Source organism: Ailuropoda melanoleuca, chromosome X (assembly GCF_002007445.2).
Source record: "Ailuropoda melanoleuca isolate Jingjing chromosome X, ASM200744v2, whole genome shotgun sequence".
NCBI lineage: Eukaryota > Metazoa > Chordata > Mammalia > Carnivora > Ursidae > Ailuropoda > Ailuropoda melanoleuca.
In genome coordinates, this window is record NC_048238.1 from 83,130,208 (window position 1) to 83,145,324 (window position 15,117).

General features: G+C 42.3%; 1 protein-coding gene across 4 annotated transcripts in view; it reads left to right on the forward strand.

The window, feature by feature from the left end:
• DOCK11 (dedicator of cytokinesis 11) overlaps nucleotides 1-15,117 on the forward strand; it is a 186,565-nt gene that overhangs the window by 145,773 nt on the left and 25,675 nt on the right. For 3 of the 4 annotated variants that reach the window (XM_034649107.1, XM_034649105.1, XM_034649106.1), the window contains one exon: nucleotides 9,089-9,195. In XM_034649107.1, coding sequence (XP_034504998.1) covers nucleotides 9,089-9,195 — 107 coding nt within the window. Of the gene's footprint in view, nucleotides 1-847; nucleotides 1,584-9,088; nucleotides 9,196-15,117 lie in introns of those variants that run through there. The other variant, XM_034649108.1, reaches the window with a different exon arrangement.

Sequence of the window (15,117 nt, forward strand, 5' to 3'; positions counted from 1 at the left end):
AGTGCACCAGTACTTTGGTATTAAAAGGGAGTCAGTGCATCAGCAAGATGGCCCAATAAGATGTCCCTTGTTTGTATACCCCCCCCCAACAATTTGGCATATATCCGTGGACAGAAGTGCCTCCGTGGGAGCTGTGGGATCTAGCACTGTGTGCCACGGGACCTGGGATCGAATCTCACCCACCCGTGCATTAGATAACAGGCAGATGGACCTTGGTCCCAGATGGGGTCCTGAGTTTAGTGGCTCATGAGCTGGCCCTGGCCCTTCTCAGCTGCGAGCTGAGAGCCCCTGGAGAACAGTGCCTTAGACAGTCATCCGCAGATGAGAGGACCTTAGTGCAAGTCCAGGGGTCCAGTTGAGAAATTCTAGCATGCCTTTGGAGCAAAACAGATACGAGTTTGGATGCCTTGGGATGGGAAAGAGGAACAGTTTGACTTGACTCTTGTCCCCCCTTCCTCAAGGTGGCACAGCTCAGTGCCAAGAGAGACCTTCTCCCCCATGATTTCTTTGGTAGAAAAAAGCGAGAGCCTGTGAGTGGGCACCTGGCTTCCCCAGCAGTACAGGACCCGCCAAAGAGGTCGACTTCTCTCTTGCCCCGCCAGAGTCCTGGCTCATGAGCCGCATGACTGGGGGCGGGAAGAGGTGGGGAGTGCTGCAGATAGGACTCCAAGGGGGGGCATTAAAAAGACAGGGATCCTATTAGCTGCACTGCAGGCTCCATCCAGAAGTCTGCCAACAAGGCACTAGGGACACTTAGCTCATGGATCCCCCCCCACCAAGCCCCATCTCGCCCACAGGCACTCTTCGTGCTCTGTGCGTCTAAACCACACACTCCTTTATCCTGTAGTCGCCTCCTTGTGTGTTCTCCTGATGGGTGGCGAGAGCAAGCTTTCGCAGACGACCAGAAAGCCATCCAGAATCTGTGGGCCACTAAGGGATCACAGAATTGAAAACTTCAGCGCCACCCTGAGAGAGCAAAAGGGAGCTGTTTGCACCGGGCCTGGTGTGTCGCATGATGGGGAGAAGGCATACAAGCTTAAGAAATCTGCCACAAAGGGGAACAAGAAGTGTGAAGCAAGGATATCCACAGGAAGTCTATGAAAGCCACAGGCTCCCTAGCAGGGCAGAGGGAAGGTATTTCTCTCCCAAAGTCAGTCAGTAAAGGTGGTTGGAGATGACTGCTACTTCAGATGCAAGACTTCAGAGAACAGGAAAAACAAAGGAAACATGACACCACCAAAGGATCACAGTTATCTTCCAGTAACCGATGCCAAAGACCAGGAGCTCTGCAATTTACCTCATCAAGAATTCAAAGTAGCTGTGTTAAGGAAGCTTAATGAGCTACAATAAAACAGAAAGACAATTCATGAAATCAGAAAATACGAGAACAAAACAAGAAGTTAAGCATAGAAAATTTTAACAAAACACAAATTCTGGCATCAAAGAATACAATGAGTGAAGTGAAAAAAATGCAACAGAGAGCATTACCAGCAGAACGGATCAAGCAGAAGAACTAATCTGTGAATTAGAAACCAGGACCTTTGATGGGGCACCTGGATGGCTCAGTCAGTTAAGCATCCGACTCGTGGTTTAGGCCCATGTCATGATCTCAGGGTCATTAGGGCAGGCTCCGTGTTCAGTGGGGAGTCTGCTTGAGATTCTCTCACCTTCTCCCTCTACCCTCCCCCCCAAATAAATAAATCTTTTTTAAAAAAAATAGAAGAAGCCAGGACCTTTAAAATTATCTAATCAGTGGAGAACATCAAAATTATCTCATTAGAGGAGAACAAAGGACAAAAAAAATGTGAAAGAGTGAAGAAGCCTATGTGGGTGATCTTGAGGACAGCATCAAAAGAAACAGTCTGTGAATTTCTTAGTCTGAGAAGGAGACAGAAAGCTTTCATTTCAAGAAATAATGGCTGAGAACGTCCCAAATCTAGGGAGAGTTTTGGACACCTATGTTCACGAGGCTCATAGATCCCCAAAAAAGTCAACATAAAGAGAGCTTCTCCAAAGACACATTATAGTAAATCTATCAAAAGACAAAGAACCCTAAGGCAGCAAGAGAAAATAAGTTTGTAACTTACAAGGGAACCCCCTCGAGGCTTTCAGTGGATTTCTCAGCAGAACCTTGTAGGAGAGGAGAGATCGGGATGATCTATTCAGAGCACTGAAAGAATAAAACTGTCCGTCAAGAGCGCTCTTTCCAGCAAAGTTGTCCTTCAGAAATGAAGGACAGATAAAGATGATCCCAGGCAAACAAAAGCTGAAGGAGTTCATCGCCACTAGACCTGCCTTGCAAGAAATGCTGAAAGGAGTTCTTCAAGCTGAAATGAAAAAATGCTAATTAGCAGCACGAAAACATATGAAATGGATCCATATGAATGTATAAAGATGTGCACATATACACAATAGAATGTAATTCAGCCACGAGAAAAAGGAAATCCTACCAGTTTAAGCAATATGAATGGACCCTGAGGGTGTTCTGCTAAGTGGAACAAGTCAGAGAGAGAAAGACTAACACTGTATGATCTCATGTTCATGTAGCATCTAAAAAGTTGAATTCACAGAAGCAGAGAATGGAACGGTAGTTGCCAGGGGCTGGGGAGGGTGGGGAAAACCGGAAGATGTTGGTCAAAGGGTAGAAACTTTCAGTTCTAAGATGAATAAATTGTGGAGCTCTAATACACAGCGCAGTGATTATAGTTAACAATGCTGTATTATCTACTTGCAAGTTGCTGAGAGAGTAGATCTTAAATATTCTCATCTCCCCCCGGATGGTAATTATGTGTGGTGTTAACACTGCTGTGGTAATCATTTCGCAATAGACATGTATCAGATCAACACACACACCTTAAACTTACATAGTGTTATATATCAATTGTGCCAATAGAACTGGCGGGGAGGTCTGGAGTGGGGCCGGAGCACGAAACAAAAAGGGAATCAGTGGTCTTGAAGGGCTTCAGGATCCGGCAGGTGTAATTCAAGAATCTGCCCAAAAGCTTCCCTTTCCGAAAACAGTATTGCTGGCTGCTACTGTAAAAACTACTCAAGTAGTGCAGCAGTTGAGCTAGGTTTAAAAATTGATCGGCAATGAATATTGCAAAGAAACCTTCCGCTATCTATCGTAATGGTCAGGCTACTTCCTTTAAGGCAGTTGAATGAGCAACATGGGGGCAAAATGAAACCATCTTGTGGGAGTCCTATCACTCCGGCTTGGTCTATGAGAACACGGCCATGTTTTGCTTTGTTTTTGTTTTTTAACTCCAGAATTTCTACAGTTAACTATATGGCTTTCATTTTACATCGAAGGCTCGGTGTTCGATTGCCTCATATAATACCACCCATGTGGGGAGAACCTCTTTCTTTCTTTTTTTTTTTAAGATTTTATTTATTTATTTGTCAGAGAGAGACAGAGAGAGACAGAGAGAGAGAGCACGAGTGGGGGGAGAGGCAGAGGGAGAAGCAGGCTCCATACTAAGCAAAGAGCCTGACGTGGAACTTGATCCCAGGACCCTGGGATCATGACCTGAGCCGAAGGCAGACACTCAACTGACTGAGCCACCCTGCGGTCCCAGGAGAACCTCTTTCTTAAAAGAGTCTTCCCAAGCATGATGTCATGCTAAAATGTAGATTCATTTTACTTATATTTTAAATGAACACTTTCTGTTTGATAATGAAATATTTTTTTAACAATCCATGTGTTTAAAATCGGCATACTCTAGTTTCTCCTTTTAGTAGGTATGTGGTTTTTATGGAAAAATCTTACTTATCAAAAGAAGGCCCTGGTTAAGGTTTTTTTCTACGTCTCTGGTCTGCCCATGAAATTACAGCCAAAATAAATATTGAAATTGTACACCTGTAATTCCAAATAAAGTAATATGAGAACTCTAAACACACTAATACATTTTTAGGTGTATTTTTCAGATAAATGAGGTTATCTCTTTTTAATTAGAGAAATCTGCAGTAAGAGTTTTGTGTCCACTGAAAATGGTTAAAAATATTAAAATATTTCCCTAGAATTTGTTTCCACAAGTCCAAAGACCCTACAGTTAAGCACAGATCAAGAATTATTCCTTTCCATTATCAATCCTTAAGCTTTAGATATATAAGACTGGACAAAATAGCAACTAAAATAAAATATAAATATTGCTGTGGGTTTTGGACACCAGCTTGAGGCAGCTAGCCTGAACGCCAAATAGTGTGATATGTTTCAGTAAGTGTAAATAGTGCTTAAAAACTTTTTTTTTACAATTTTGAGTACAGTTGGCCACAACGTTAAACTAGTTTCAGGTGTGCAACGTGATTCAACTTCTCTGTACGTCATACTCCGCTCACCACGAGTGCAGCTCCCATCTGTCGCCATACGACGCTATTGCAGTACCAGTGACTCCATTCCCTGTGCTGTGCCTTTTATTCCCGTGACTTTTTCATCCCATAACTGGAAGCCGGTCTCTCCCACACCCCTTCACCCATTTTGCCCATCCCCCATGTAAATATTTATTTCATAATCCCTTCGAGGTTTTTTAGAGTTTACCCTTCATAGAAATCAAGGGGCCCCTCTCCAAGTAGGAAAAAATGTTTAGCATTTTAAACAAAACATCATGTTAAATTTAGGAGTTTACATATTTATTTATAGCTGCCATCTATTTTTAAACTTGGAAAATCCTACTGGCTTAAACTAGCAAAGCTTATTCCAAAATGGTGGCAGTAGTAAAATCCTCAGGGCTCCGCCCGCCCCTGACTTTAGTCGTTCTGATGATCCAGAACACCTTCTTTTGGTGATTAGCAGATTAAACTATGCTAGTTATACCAATGCGGACTACTAACTGAAAACACAAGTTAAAAACTTAATCCGTTAACCTGTTATCTGGTCTGAGAACTTGAGGATCTAGATAAGAGCTGGATATTTACCGGCTAAATAAAAGTACAGTTGAGTGCAGAACTGAAGGGGGGAAAGAAAGTTTTATTAACTCTTAAAGACAGGCAGACTTCACAAAAATAGTTAAGCAATTCTACAACACTTTGTTTTCTGCTGTGAAGTGTCCTTTGATATTGAAGACAAAAGGGAAGGAGAGCTAGAATGTATTTTAAATCTTTGACATCTCAGTTACAAAAGTTTTGCTTTCTCAAACTCCTATGCCATTTCCCATGAAGTCATTATGAAGCACTTCTTTTAATCAAGATGAAATGAAATATTACTGACCTGCTCACGAACTGGAGACAGATGTTCCCCTGCTTAGAGTTTTTAAGGAAGAAAAACTAGTTTGTCCCATTGGGTGGTTGCCTAAGCAAGCAAAGGCTCCAGCCGCTTCCCCCACCTCCTGGGCGAACCCCAGAACACCAGCAATGGCCTATTTCTAGATCCTTTTTTTCCTGTTTCAGGCGCTGGACTAGAAGGGAAAGGGGAAGGAGATGTGCAGTTCTCCCTGCCACCCGCAACCCTACTTCTCTCAGTCAGCCGAAGCTCTTGCTCTTCCAACCAGAGAGACCTTCGGGATTATCTTTCTCTTCCTTTTACCTAAGTTACCTCTAAGCGCTGATGCTTCCTGCCTGTTCGTTACTCTCACCCCCACGGATATAAAATAAAAATCAGGTCTGAATATCCCTATTTGTGTTTTATCTGAGAGCCCCCAAATATTCTAGATCTCCTTCTTTGGAGGTTAGACTTTATGTACCTTTCCCTCTTCCTGAGGGCAGGCACAACTTCTCCCCTCCACTCCCCACCCCCGGGGGAAGACTAGCGTCAAGTCTCTGCATTATTCTGCCCCCACTTGGCATCCAAGGTTCAACAAAGCTTCCATCCTAGAGGGTTCCCCCAACAACCCAGAAACAGGAATTTCCTTTCCCATGGAGTCTGTTCTTTTCATTCCTTATAGGGTAATGTTGCTCCCTTTCTCAAGTCTTGTACCCAGGATCTGATAGCTTAAGTTCTGCAGGCTTTTTATTTCCTGGTTCCTTGCTAATCACAGCCTTTCCCCTCTTTTGCCCTCCTCCAGGACTTTTAACCTCTTATCCTTCTTCTGACCAGCCGTCTTATTTTATCAGGGGTTGGACTGCTTCCCCATCCTCCAAACTCCTCCCCACTTTTTTTCCTGGGATCGCTTGTGCTCAGGGTAATGGTCTGTCCTAGTTCGCATCTTGCTTTCCCTGGGACAGCAGTCGGGAATCGAGGAGCTGTAGCTATAAAGGGCAAGGGCAAGGAATCCAGGTCGTATACCAGAAAGATCGATAGCTGACTTTTGAAGACCACCTTTTATAATGCTACACAGGGCTATGTGAGGTCCCTGAAATACATGCCTCCCTCTGTTGGGGTATATACACTGGCCAGTTCTAGATTCAGCAACTTACTTCATCTGAAAATCTTTCCAGCATTTTAGACTCTCACAACCGAAAGGGTCCTCATATCATTGGATAGTTTGGTGGGTGCTAATGACTTAAGCAAACAAAGGGATATAGTCTCCTCTAGGTAGAGCTACGTCATCAGGCATAGGAATCAAGATAACACACTTAGCAAGAATAGTGGACTCTGAAGCTAGCAATCCTTAACAGTAGTCTTTACCCCAGATGAAGCAGACAACACACGCCCAAGTGGGTGTTGACCTGTCAGTTTCTGAGAAGAAAAAAACAACGTAATTTGCCCTCCTTCTACTTAAAATTTATACTGGGAGACTCTCTCCCATGATGCTTTAGTCTCATCTGATCTCAGACGTAGGAGTGTGCCTCTTTTTGTCCTCCCCTAAATCCCAGAGTTCTAGAGAACAATCCTAGATTTGGGAATCACTTAATAAATCTCAGAGCAGACAGAAATTTCTTCCCTGGTCACGGACCTAGCGGCCAGAGGCCTTCAGGGCCTGATGCTTTTCTCTGGTCGAGGACTACACTCTTACCGCTTTGCTCAAGTTTGGGCTCCCTCTTCCTTACTGCCTGGCCCTTGACTTCACAGAGGTGATCAACTGGGACATTTTCTCCTCAATTTCAAAATGTTCTCCTAATGCACTCCTCAGAGTGGCCAGTCTGAGACCTGTTTGTTACTGGTCCACAACAAGATAAGGAGTATTATCCTGAATGTAAATCAGCTATGTCCCTGAGCATGTTTAGTTCAGCAGACATCCCCCCGCCCCCGCAGACTTCGTCGAAGAAGGAAATGATGTATTGATTTACATCTGGTGCGGGTTCCTTATCCTGCTGTGGTCCAGCGCTTTGGGTAGAGCGCTCCTAGAAGTCGATGACAGACCATCGTAGGCGTGCTTATCTTCAGAATAGAAGTGTGTCATGCCCTATCTTCAGTGTCTTTTATTACCTAATTTCTTTGAACAAAAATGGCCCTAAAGTCCATTGGGTCAAAGTAAATCTCATTTTCATTTCTGCCTCTCCTTCCTTCACAGAAATCCACTCATTGCTCCCCATGGGTTTCTCCGTTCTTTTTTTTTTTTTTAAGATTTTATTTATTTATTTGACAGAGACAGCCAGCGAGAGGAAATACAAGCGGGGGAGTGAGAGAGGAAGAAGCAGGCTTCCAGTGGAGCAGGGAGCCCGACGCAGGGCTCGATCCCAGGACGCTGGGATCATGACCTGAGCTGAAGGCAGCCGCTTAATGACTGAGCCACCCAGGCGCCCCTCTCCGTTCTTGATAAAGGACATAACCCCATCTTCCCTCACCCGAATTCCATCTCTCCCTCCCTCTCTCTCTCTCTCTGTCTCTCAGAAGCGAGGTGCTTACTTGATAACTTATGCTCCATCAAGCATCCTACCAGACGGCCTATGTCTAGTTAGCTTTCATTTAGACAAGAGGAGTTGGCAAAATCCAAGCCCTGACACATGACCTTTTTTTTTTAACCGGAATTCTGAGACATCTCCTAAATATGAAGTCTGACTCTCTTAAATCTTCCCTCTTTTTTTTCCCCAACCTCTAAGCTTGGGAAGCTTTCCAGCGCTTTAGCTGTGAGGAGATCATGCTTTCTAAGCATCACCGCTCTAGAGGTTGTAGAACAGTATATTGCAACAGTTTTTATTCGCTTGCGACTGCTTTTCACTGACGAGCAGATTCTTGTGTAAGGAGGCTGGATTTCCCATAACTCTTGAATTACAGCCCGCTTACAGAAGGGTAAATAAAGGCGGCCATGACAGGGGTCGTCTGGACATGTTCCCCTGTCCAGAATGTGTAGGGCCGCCACGTTGCCTGCCTTCTCTACCTAGACTCTCGCTTGACGGGAACCATTTGGTCCACAGTCCCACGGCAGCTGTTCCCAGCTTGAGCCACTTGCTACTTCCCAGGGGTCCAGCTGTTGCCTCCCTTACTATACCAGCTGGCAACAATTGTCCTAACTTGGAACAGCCCATTTATTTATTGATAGCTGTGGTCGTTAATAATTCATTCAACACTTCTTATATGCTAGGTTCTGGTCTAAACACTTTGCGTTTCCTTTAATTCTCATGAAGTAGCTATTATCTCTGTTTTACAGCCGATGAAACTTTTTACAGTTCTAGAGAAAAGAGCAGGTCTCAAATCACACAATTAGTGATAGACCTGAAGCCACTGACCTCCGAAAGCTCTGACTGTCCCAGGGTCTGTCCCTTTTCTCCAAGGATGCTTCGGCCCTGCTGTAGGTTTTCTCTTTCTGCCTCTCTTACAAGTCCTAGGCTAGGCTTCCTCCAAAGACCCACTTCCTTTTCCAGTTCTACAGTGAAATTAGGAACTAGAAATGGTTACAAAAGTTCATTCTCTGGTTACCTGAAAAGAACCCGCCCTCCTTGGTTAGGTGACAAACCAGAAACATACAGGATCGAAGTGTTAGATGACACCAGGGAAACATTGACTGTACTTGCCATTGGAAATCATGCAGAGCCCAAGAAGGAGACTTACTTGTTGGTAACTTGAGCTCTGTTTTTGGGGGAAGAGACTGGGAAAATGTGCGGTAGATGGAAATCATTTGTAAAATTCTTTAGACTGAAAAGTGCACTTAGGACTTCGATCAGCACAAAAATGTCTGCGTTTGTTTTTAAGGGTAACCAGTCCTTGTAAGGCTGTCATTTACAAAATGCTTTTTTAAAAATAAATTCCTTTCACTGCTTTCTATTCATACAGAATTATTCCCTAATGGATGTTCAGCCTTCAAGAAAATTACTCCCAATATAGATGAAGAAGGAGCAATGAAAGAAGATGCTGGAATGATGGATGTCCATTATAGTGAAGTAAGATTCCAGGGCCTGCAATGCCAGTTATATAAATTTAGCTTCTTAAAATTTATACTAAAAAATTATTACAGCTAACTTAATTTGGAGGGTAACTAAGGACAGATGAACTGTAAGCATGAAAACTGCCCAGGGCAGAGATGTCCCTATTTGGAATATGGAGCCCTGTCTCTGGAACGGTTCCTATTGTCTGGTTTTAGAGAGGCGGTATTTATCATCTTCAAATTACCATCCCAGTAACCAGATCAGGGTCAACATATTTTGGAAAAATCTCCATAAAAAATATAGCTAACCATGTAACAGCTAAGCAGAGTATGCATAAGAGTCTTCTTAAAAAAGGAAAATTTCTGCTGTGAACTTCACATGGATCCCAGACGGCCTCGGTTGTCAGTTAACAAGTATTTATTGACTTGTGAGCAAGGCTCTGGACCTGGTGATGCAGGTGCTATAAAATAATTAGCGAGGGCTAAACCCTGACCTCCGGTGTCTACCTGGACAGCTAATACACCTACACGGAATGGGGAAAAAAAAAAACAACCAAGACCATGCCATTTGACTAATATACACAGTGTGTTCCATGTAAAGTCAAAGGTGAGAGAGATGCCTTTGAGCTGAGATAGAAGAGCGAGCTATGATTAGAGAGGGGTGAAGAAAGACGGCACCAGGAAGGCAGTCTAACAGGAGGACACTAGCAGGGACAAAAGCTATGAGGTGGGACAGTGTAAGGCATTGGGCCAGTGGAATGGATCCTTTTGGCTAAACCCAGTTGGGTTCACACAGAGAAGAGAAATCGTTGAGGTCAGATTTTTGAGAAACTTGGAATGTTTGGGCTTTATTCAGCAGAATATTGACTTGCTCTCGAAGGTTTGGGGAGAGAACAATGGCAGGATGAAAGCAAGAAAGAGGAGAGGGTGATTTGGCGGTAACGTGGGAGACGTATGCTGCCCAGGAGTCCGGACATGAGGCAGTCAGGGCTGCAGCCCACCTGCTGACAGAGTCACGAAACACTACGAAGAAAGGAGGACGGCCTGCTGGCTGTGGGAGGGGAAGAGTCAAAGGTAGCTCTGAGCTTTTGGGCTTGGATATTCCAGAAAAGCTACAGGTGGATGATTTTCCTGGGAAGATGACAAAGTCCGTTTTGATGTGTGTTGAATTTGAAGTAGGAATGTATTGAGATGGAAATAACCGTCAGGCCATTAGAAGTTTGGAACCAAATCTGAGGAGAGAGATCAGGGTTGGAAAACCACATCTGGAAGTCATCTGTGAGAACCAAAGCAGAGTGAGGATGGGAGATAACAGAGCCAGTGAAAACCAGAGAACCAAAGACAGAACCACAGAGAAGTTTGCAAAAAATGGGAAGATGAAAAAAAGAACAAAAACTGAAATGTAAGGGGCTGGAGTCCTGTAGAAATACATTCTTTTTGAGTTGTAAGAAGAAATATAAGCAATCAGGTGGAAGTGACAGAGGCATACTGCATTATACTTTGTGAATTTTTTTTTAAATATAAGACAATCTCAAGTCGGCTCTAATTCATTTAGCTAAAGTGACATGCATAGAGGCTTTAGCTGTTTCTATATGGGTCCCTCCCCTCAGCAGTAACATAAAGACAGTACCATCCTGGTGACTTCAAAATAAATGTGAAAGCTCTTTGTAACTCACGAAGTACTACAAAAATGTCAGACTCGATGGCTCATCTACTTGACAATGACGTTACTTTTTACCCCAGAACCTAGAAGAGTAGATATTTACATTTTGCTAAGTCAGTTATAACAGAACCTGAAGAAACTTGAATTTTAATTCCAGCTCAATTCTTGACTGTGAAGCCTTGGGTAAGTTAATTCACATTTTTTGGTCTTACTCAGACTTAAATGATTTTCCAGAGACTTCCAGTTGTTATGGGCTGACAGTGGAAGGATTCAGGGGAGTTCGTGGAAGATAAATGGTTGAGCACAACTGAAGTTACATTCTTGTCTTCCAAATAGCGGCTTTAACCTGTTCATAGAAATAGCCTTGAGCCTGACTCTAATACTTTCAAGGAGAACAGTAACATTTCTTATTAGTCAAGAACTATAATCTGTTTTCTATGTAAACACATTTGTTGGAACTCTTGTGTGTTCTACAGTAATAATTTATACGTTTTATTTGATGTGTACAGGTAGAATCATGTTCAAAAAGAGCCTTTGTATGTTTCCGCTTATGGAAGAAGGCTTCCTCCTCTTGCCCCAGCCAAAGGAAAAATAACTGAGACTGATTTATGAGCTTTATTGACATGAAAAGTACAAATGGTTGTCTCTTTAGTGTCTGTATTTAAGTATGTGAATTAAACCAATAATAATGAAATTTAATTTGTCTCTAAAACTGCATTTCTGAGCTTTGATTTGCAATAGTTTTTAAAGATGTAATTAACACATTCCTAAGTGAACAGCTTCATGAATTTTGACAGCTGTATACATCTGTGTAACTTCCCACCAGAAACAAGGAAGAGAACACATCCGTTCTCGCAGAAAGTTCTCTTGTGCCCATCTCCAGTCAGTCGCCCCTCCTCACCACCTGATTTCTATCACCATAGATTAGTTTTGCCTGTATTAGTGTCATAAAAATGGAATCATTCATTCCATTCAGTACATACACTTCTGTGTCTGGCTGCTTTTGCTTAACCTAATGTTTTTGAGATACAGCCATGTTGTTGAGTATATCAAAAGTTTGTTCTTTTTCATTACTAAGTAATATTCCATTATAGTGATAACTAATTTTTTGTTTGAACCCATTCTCCTGTTGATGAATTTTGGATTATTTCCAGTTCGGGGCTGTTGTGAATAAGGCTGCTCTAAACATTCTTATCTATGGCATTTTGTGGACATCTGCTTTCATTATTCTTGGGTATATACCTGGGAGTAAAATTGCTGGATCCTAGGGAAGTTGTGTATTTAATATTATAAGAAATTGCCAAAGAGTTTTTCAAAGTGGTTGGACCATTTTATACTTCCACCAGGAGTGGATGAGAGTTTCAGTTGTTCCACATCCTCACCAACATCTGATGTGGCTAATCTTTTTTTTTATTTTTGCCATTCTATTAGGTGTGAATTGGTATCACATTGTGTTTTTATTTTATTTTTTTTTGATGTAAAGTTCCATGATTCATTGTTTGCGTATAACACCCAGTGCACCATGCAATACGTGCCCTCCTTAATACCCATCATCAGCCTATCCCATTCCCCCACCCCCCGCCCCTCAGAAGCCCTCAGTTTGGTTCCCAGAGTCCATAGTCTCTCATGGTTCATTCCCCCTCTGTTTACCCCCATTTCTTCTTCCCTTTCTTCTCCTACCTATCTTCCTACTTCTTATGTTCAATTTATACTTCACTTTTTTTTTTTAAAGTCTCCACACTGGGCGTGGAGCCCAACACAGAGCTTGAACTCACGACCCTGAGATTAAGACCTGAGCTGAGGTCAAGAGTCGGACCCTTAACCTCCGGAGCCACCCAGGCCCCCCATTTTTTATATTTTCCTGATAACTAATGATGTTGAGCACTTTTTCATGTGCTTCTTTGCCTTTCATATATCGTCTTTTGTGAAATGGGTATGCAAGTCTTTTGCCCAGTTTTAGAAATGGCATTTTTTGGTTGATTTGTAGGCATTTTTGATATATTCTGGATAGAAGTTCTTTGTCAGATATATGTGCTGCAGATTGATCTTTGATTTGTTTATTCATTTCTTAATTGAGTCTTCTATTGGGCCAAAAGTTTTGGTTTTGGTGAAGTGCAATTTACCATCTTTAGTGGTTGGTTCTTTTTGTGTCTGGTCCAAGAAATTTTTGCTTACCTCAGGATTGTAAAGGTATTGTCTTACATTTTTTTAAGATTTTATTGTTAAGTAATCTCTACAGCAAACGTGGGGTTCAAACTCACGACCCCGAGACCAAGAGTCACACGCTCCTCTGAGCCCGCCAGGCGCCCCCTTACCTTTTTTCTGTAAACTTTGTTTATAAATTTTATATTTAGGTCTGTAATATAAAGTTCATTTTTGCACATGGAATCAGATAGAGGTCAAGGTTGAAGGCAGCTATGTAGATGGTTCACACCGTATGGGGGAAAATGAAATGTTCCTTTCGGCTGATTGAATTACTTGGTGCTTTGGTCGAATTTCCGTTCTTTACATGTGTACAGCCTATTTCTGGACTCTGTTCTGTGGCACTGAGCTATTTGTCCATCTTGATATGACTATTACACCATCTTGATTACTCTAACTTTCTAAGTCTTGAAATCAGGTAGTGTTAGCCCTCGGCTTTTTTTTTTTTTTCCCCAAGTCATTTTGGCTATTCTACAGCCTTTGAATTTCCTTACAAAATTCAGAATCCTCTTTTCTAATTTCCTCAAAATAGCCTGCTGGGAGTTTTTTGGGGATTTTATTAAGTTTATATATCAGTACATGGAGAGTGGCAAGCTTAACAATATTGACTCTTTCAGTGAATGTTTATTTTGGTCATCTTTCATTTTCCCCAGCGGCATTTGCTGATTTTTCAGGGCAAAAGTCTTTGGCTGGATTTATTGTTAGATAATTGATGTTTTGCTGCCACTGTAAATAGTATTGTTTGATTTCTTTCTCAATTTGTTGTTGCTAATATATATCAACAGAGTTGATTTTTGGTTGTTGATCTTACGATCTGCAACCTTGCTCAATACACGTGTTCGTTTTAGTAGTCTGTGTATTCCTTAGGCTTTTGTACATACACAATCATGTCATCTGCACAGATAGGCGGTTTTACATTTGCCAATCTATCGGCCTTTTCTCTCTTTTTGTTGCCTTGTTGCACTGGCTAGACCCTTCTGCATCATGTCGAATTTAAGTAGCGAGAGCAGACATTTTGACTCTTTCTCAAACTTACAAGAAGAGTGTTCAGCCTGGGGTGCCTGGGTGGCTCAGCAGTTAAGCGTCTGCCTTGGCTCATGTCATGATCCTTAGGGTCCTGGGATCGAGCCCCGCATCGGGTTCCCTGCTCAGCGGGAAGCCTGCTTCTCCCTCTCCCTCTGCCCCTGCTTGTGTTTCCTCTCTCGCTGTGTCTTTCTCTCTGTCCAATAAATAAATAAAATCTTTAAAAAAAAAAGAAGAAGAAGAAGAGTGTTCAGCCTCTAGGTTTCTTGTAGATGCCCTTTATCAGATTGAGTATGATCCCTTCTAGTTCTTGTTTGCTGAGAGTTCTCTTTTAATATCATGAAGGGATGTTGAGTTTTTTCAGATGCTTTTTCTGCCTCTATTGCTGGAGGTACCATTTTTCTCTTGGATCCTGCTTTTTTCTATATATTACAGTGAATTTTTTTTCCCTATTATAAACCAGCTTTACATTTCTGGGACTCACTAGTTTGTAACAGATTTTTAATTCCCCCAAAGTCCTTCCTTCCCACTGTTGCTAGAAATTTTAATTTGGCTAGTAATTGTTAATATATGGTTCTTCAAGTAGCAATATTTAATGAACATCGACTTGGCATTGGCGCTATACTAATAACTAAAGAAGCCAGTATAAATAAGAGACTGTTACGACTCTTGAAGAGTCGCAGCCTATTTGGAAAGTTAGCTACATAGATAATGGGCAAGTACAGTGATAGATACCCACCCAGTGAATTCTTGGAGCAGAATAAAAGGTATCTAGTGTCTTGCTGGTCTGTATTGTTTAGAAGGATCCGAGAAGAGGTGATACCTAAGCCATCTGAAAGGGGTTAACCAAGTGAGGGGGAATAAAGGGGAGAGGGCACAGCATGAACAAAGGCACAAAGTTAGAGCAACACCGTGGTGTCGCAGGTGAACTGCTAGTAGCTCATTATTGTTGGAGCATAAAGTACAAGGCTGGGCATGGGGAATGGTGAGATTATAGAAGCATCGGCCAGACTATTGCAAACCTCCTGTGCCAAATGAAAGAACCTGTCC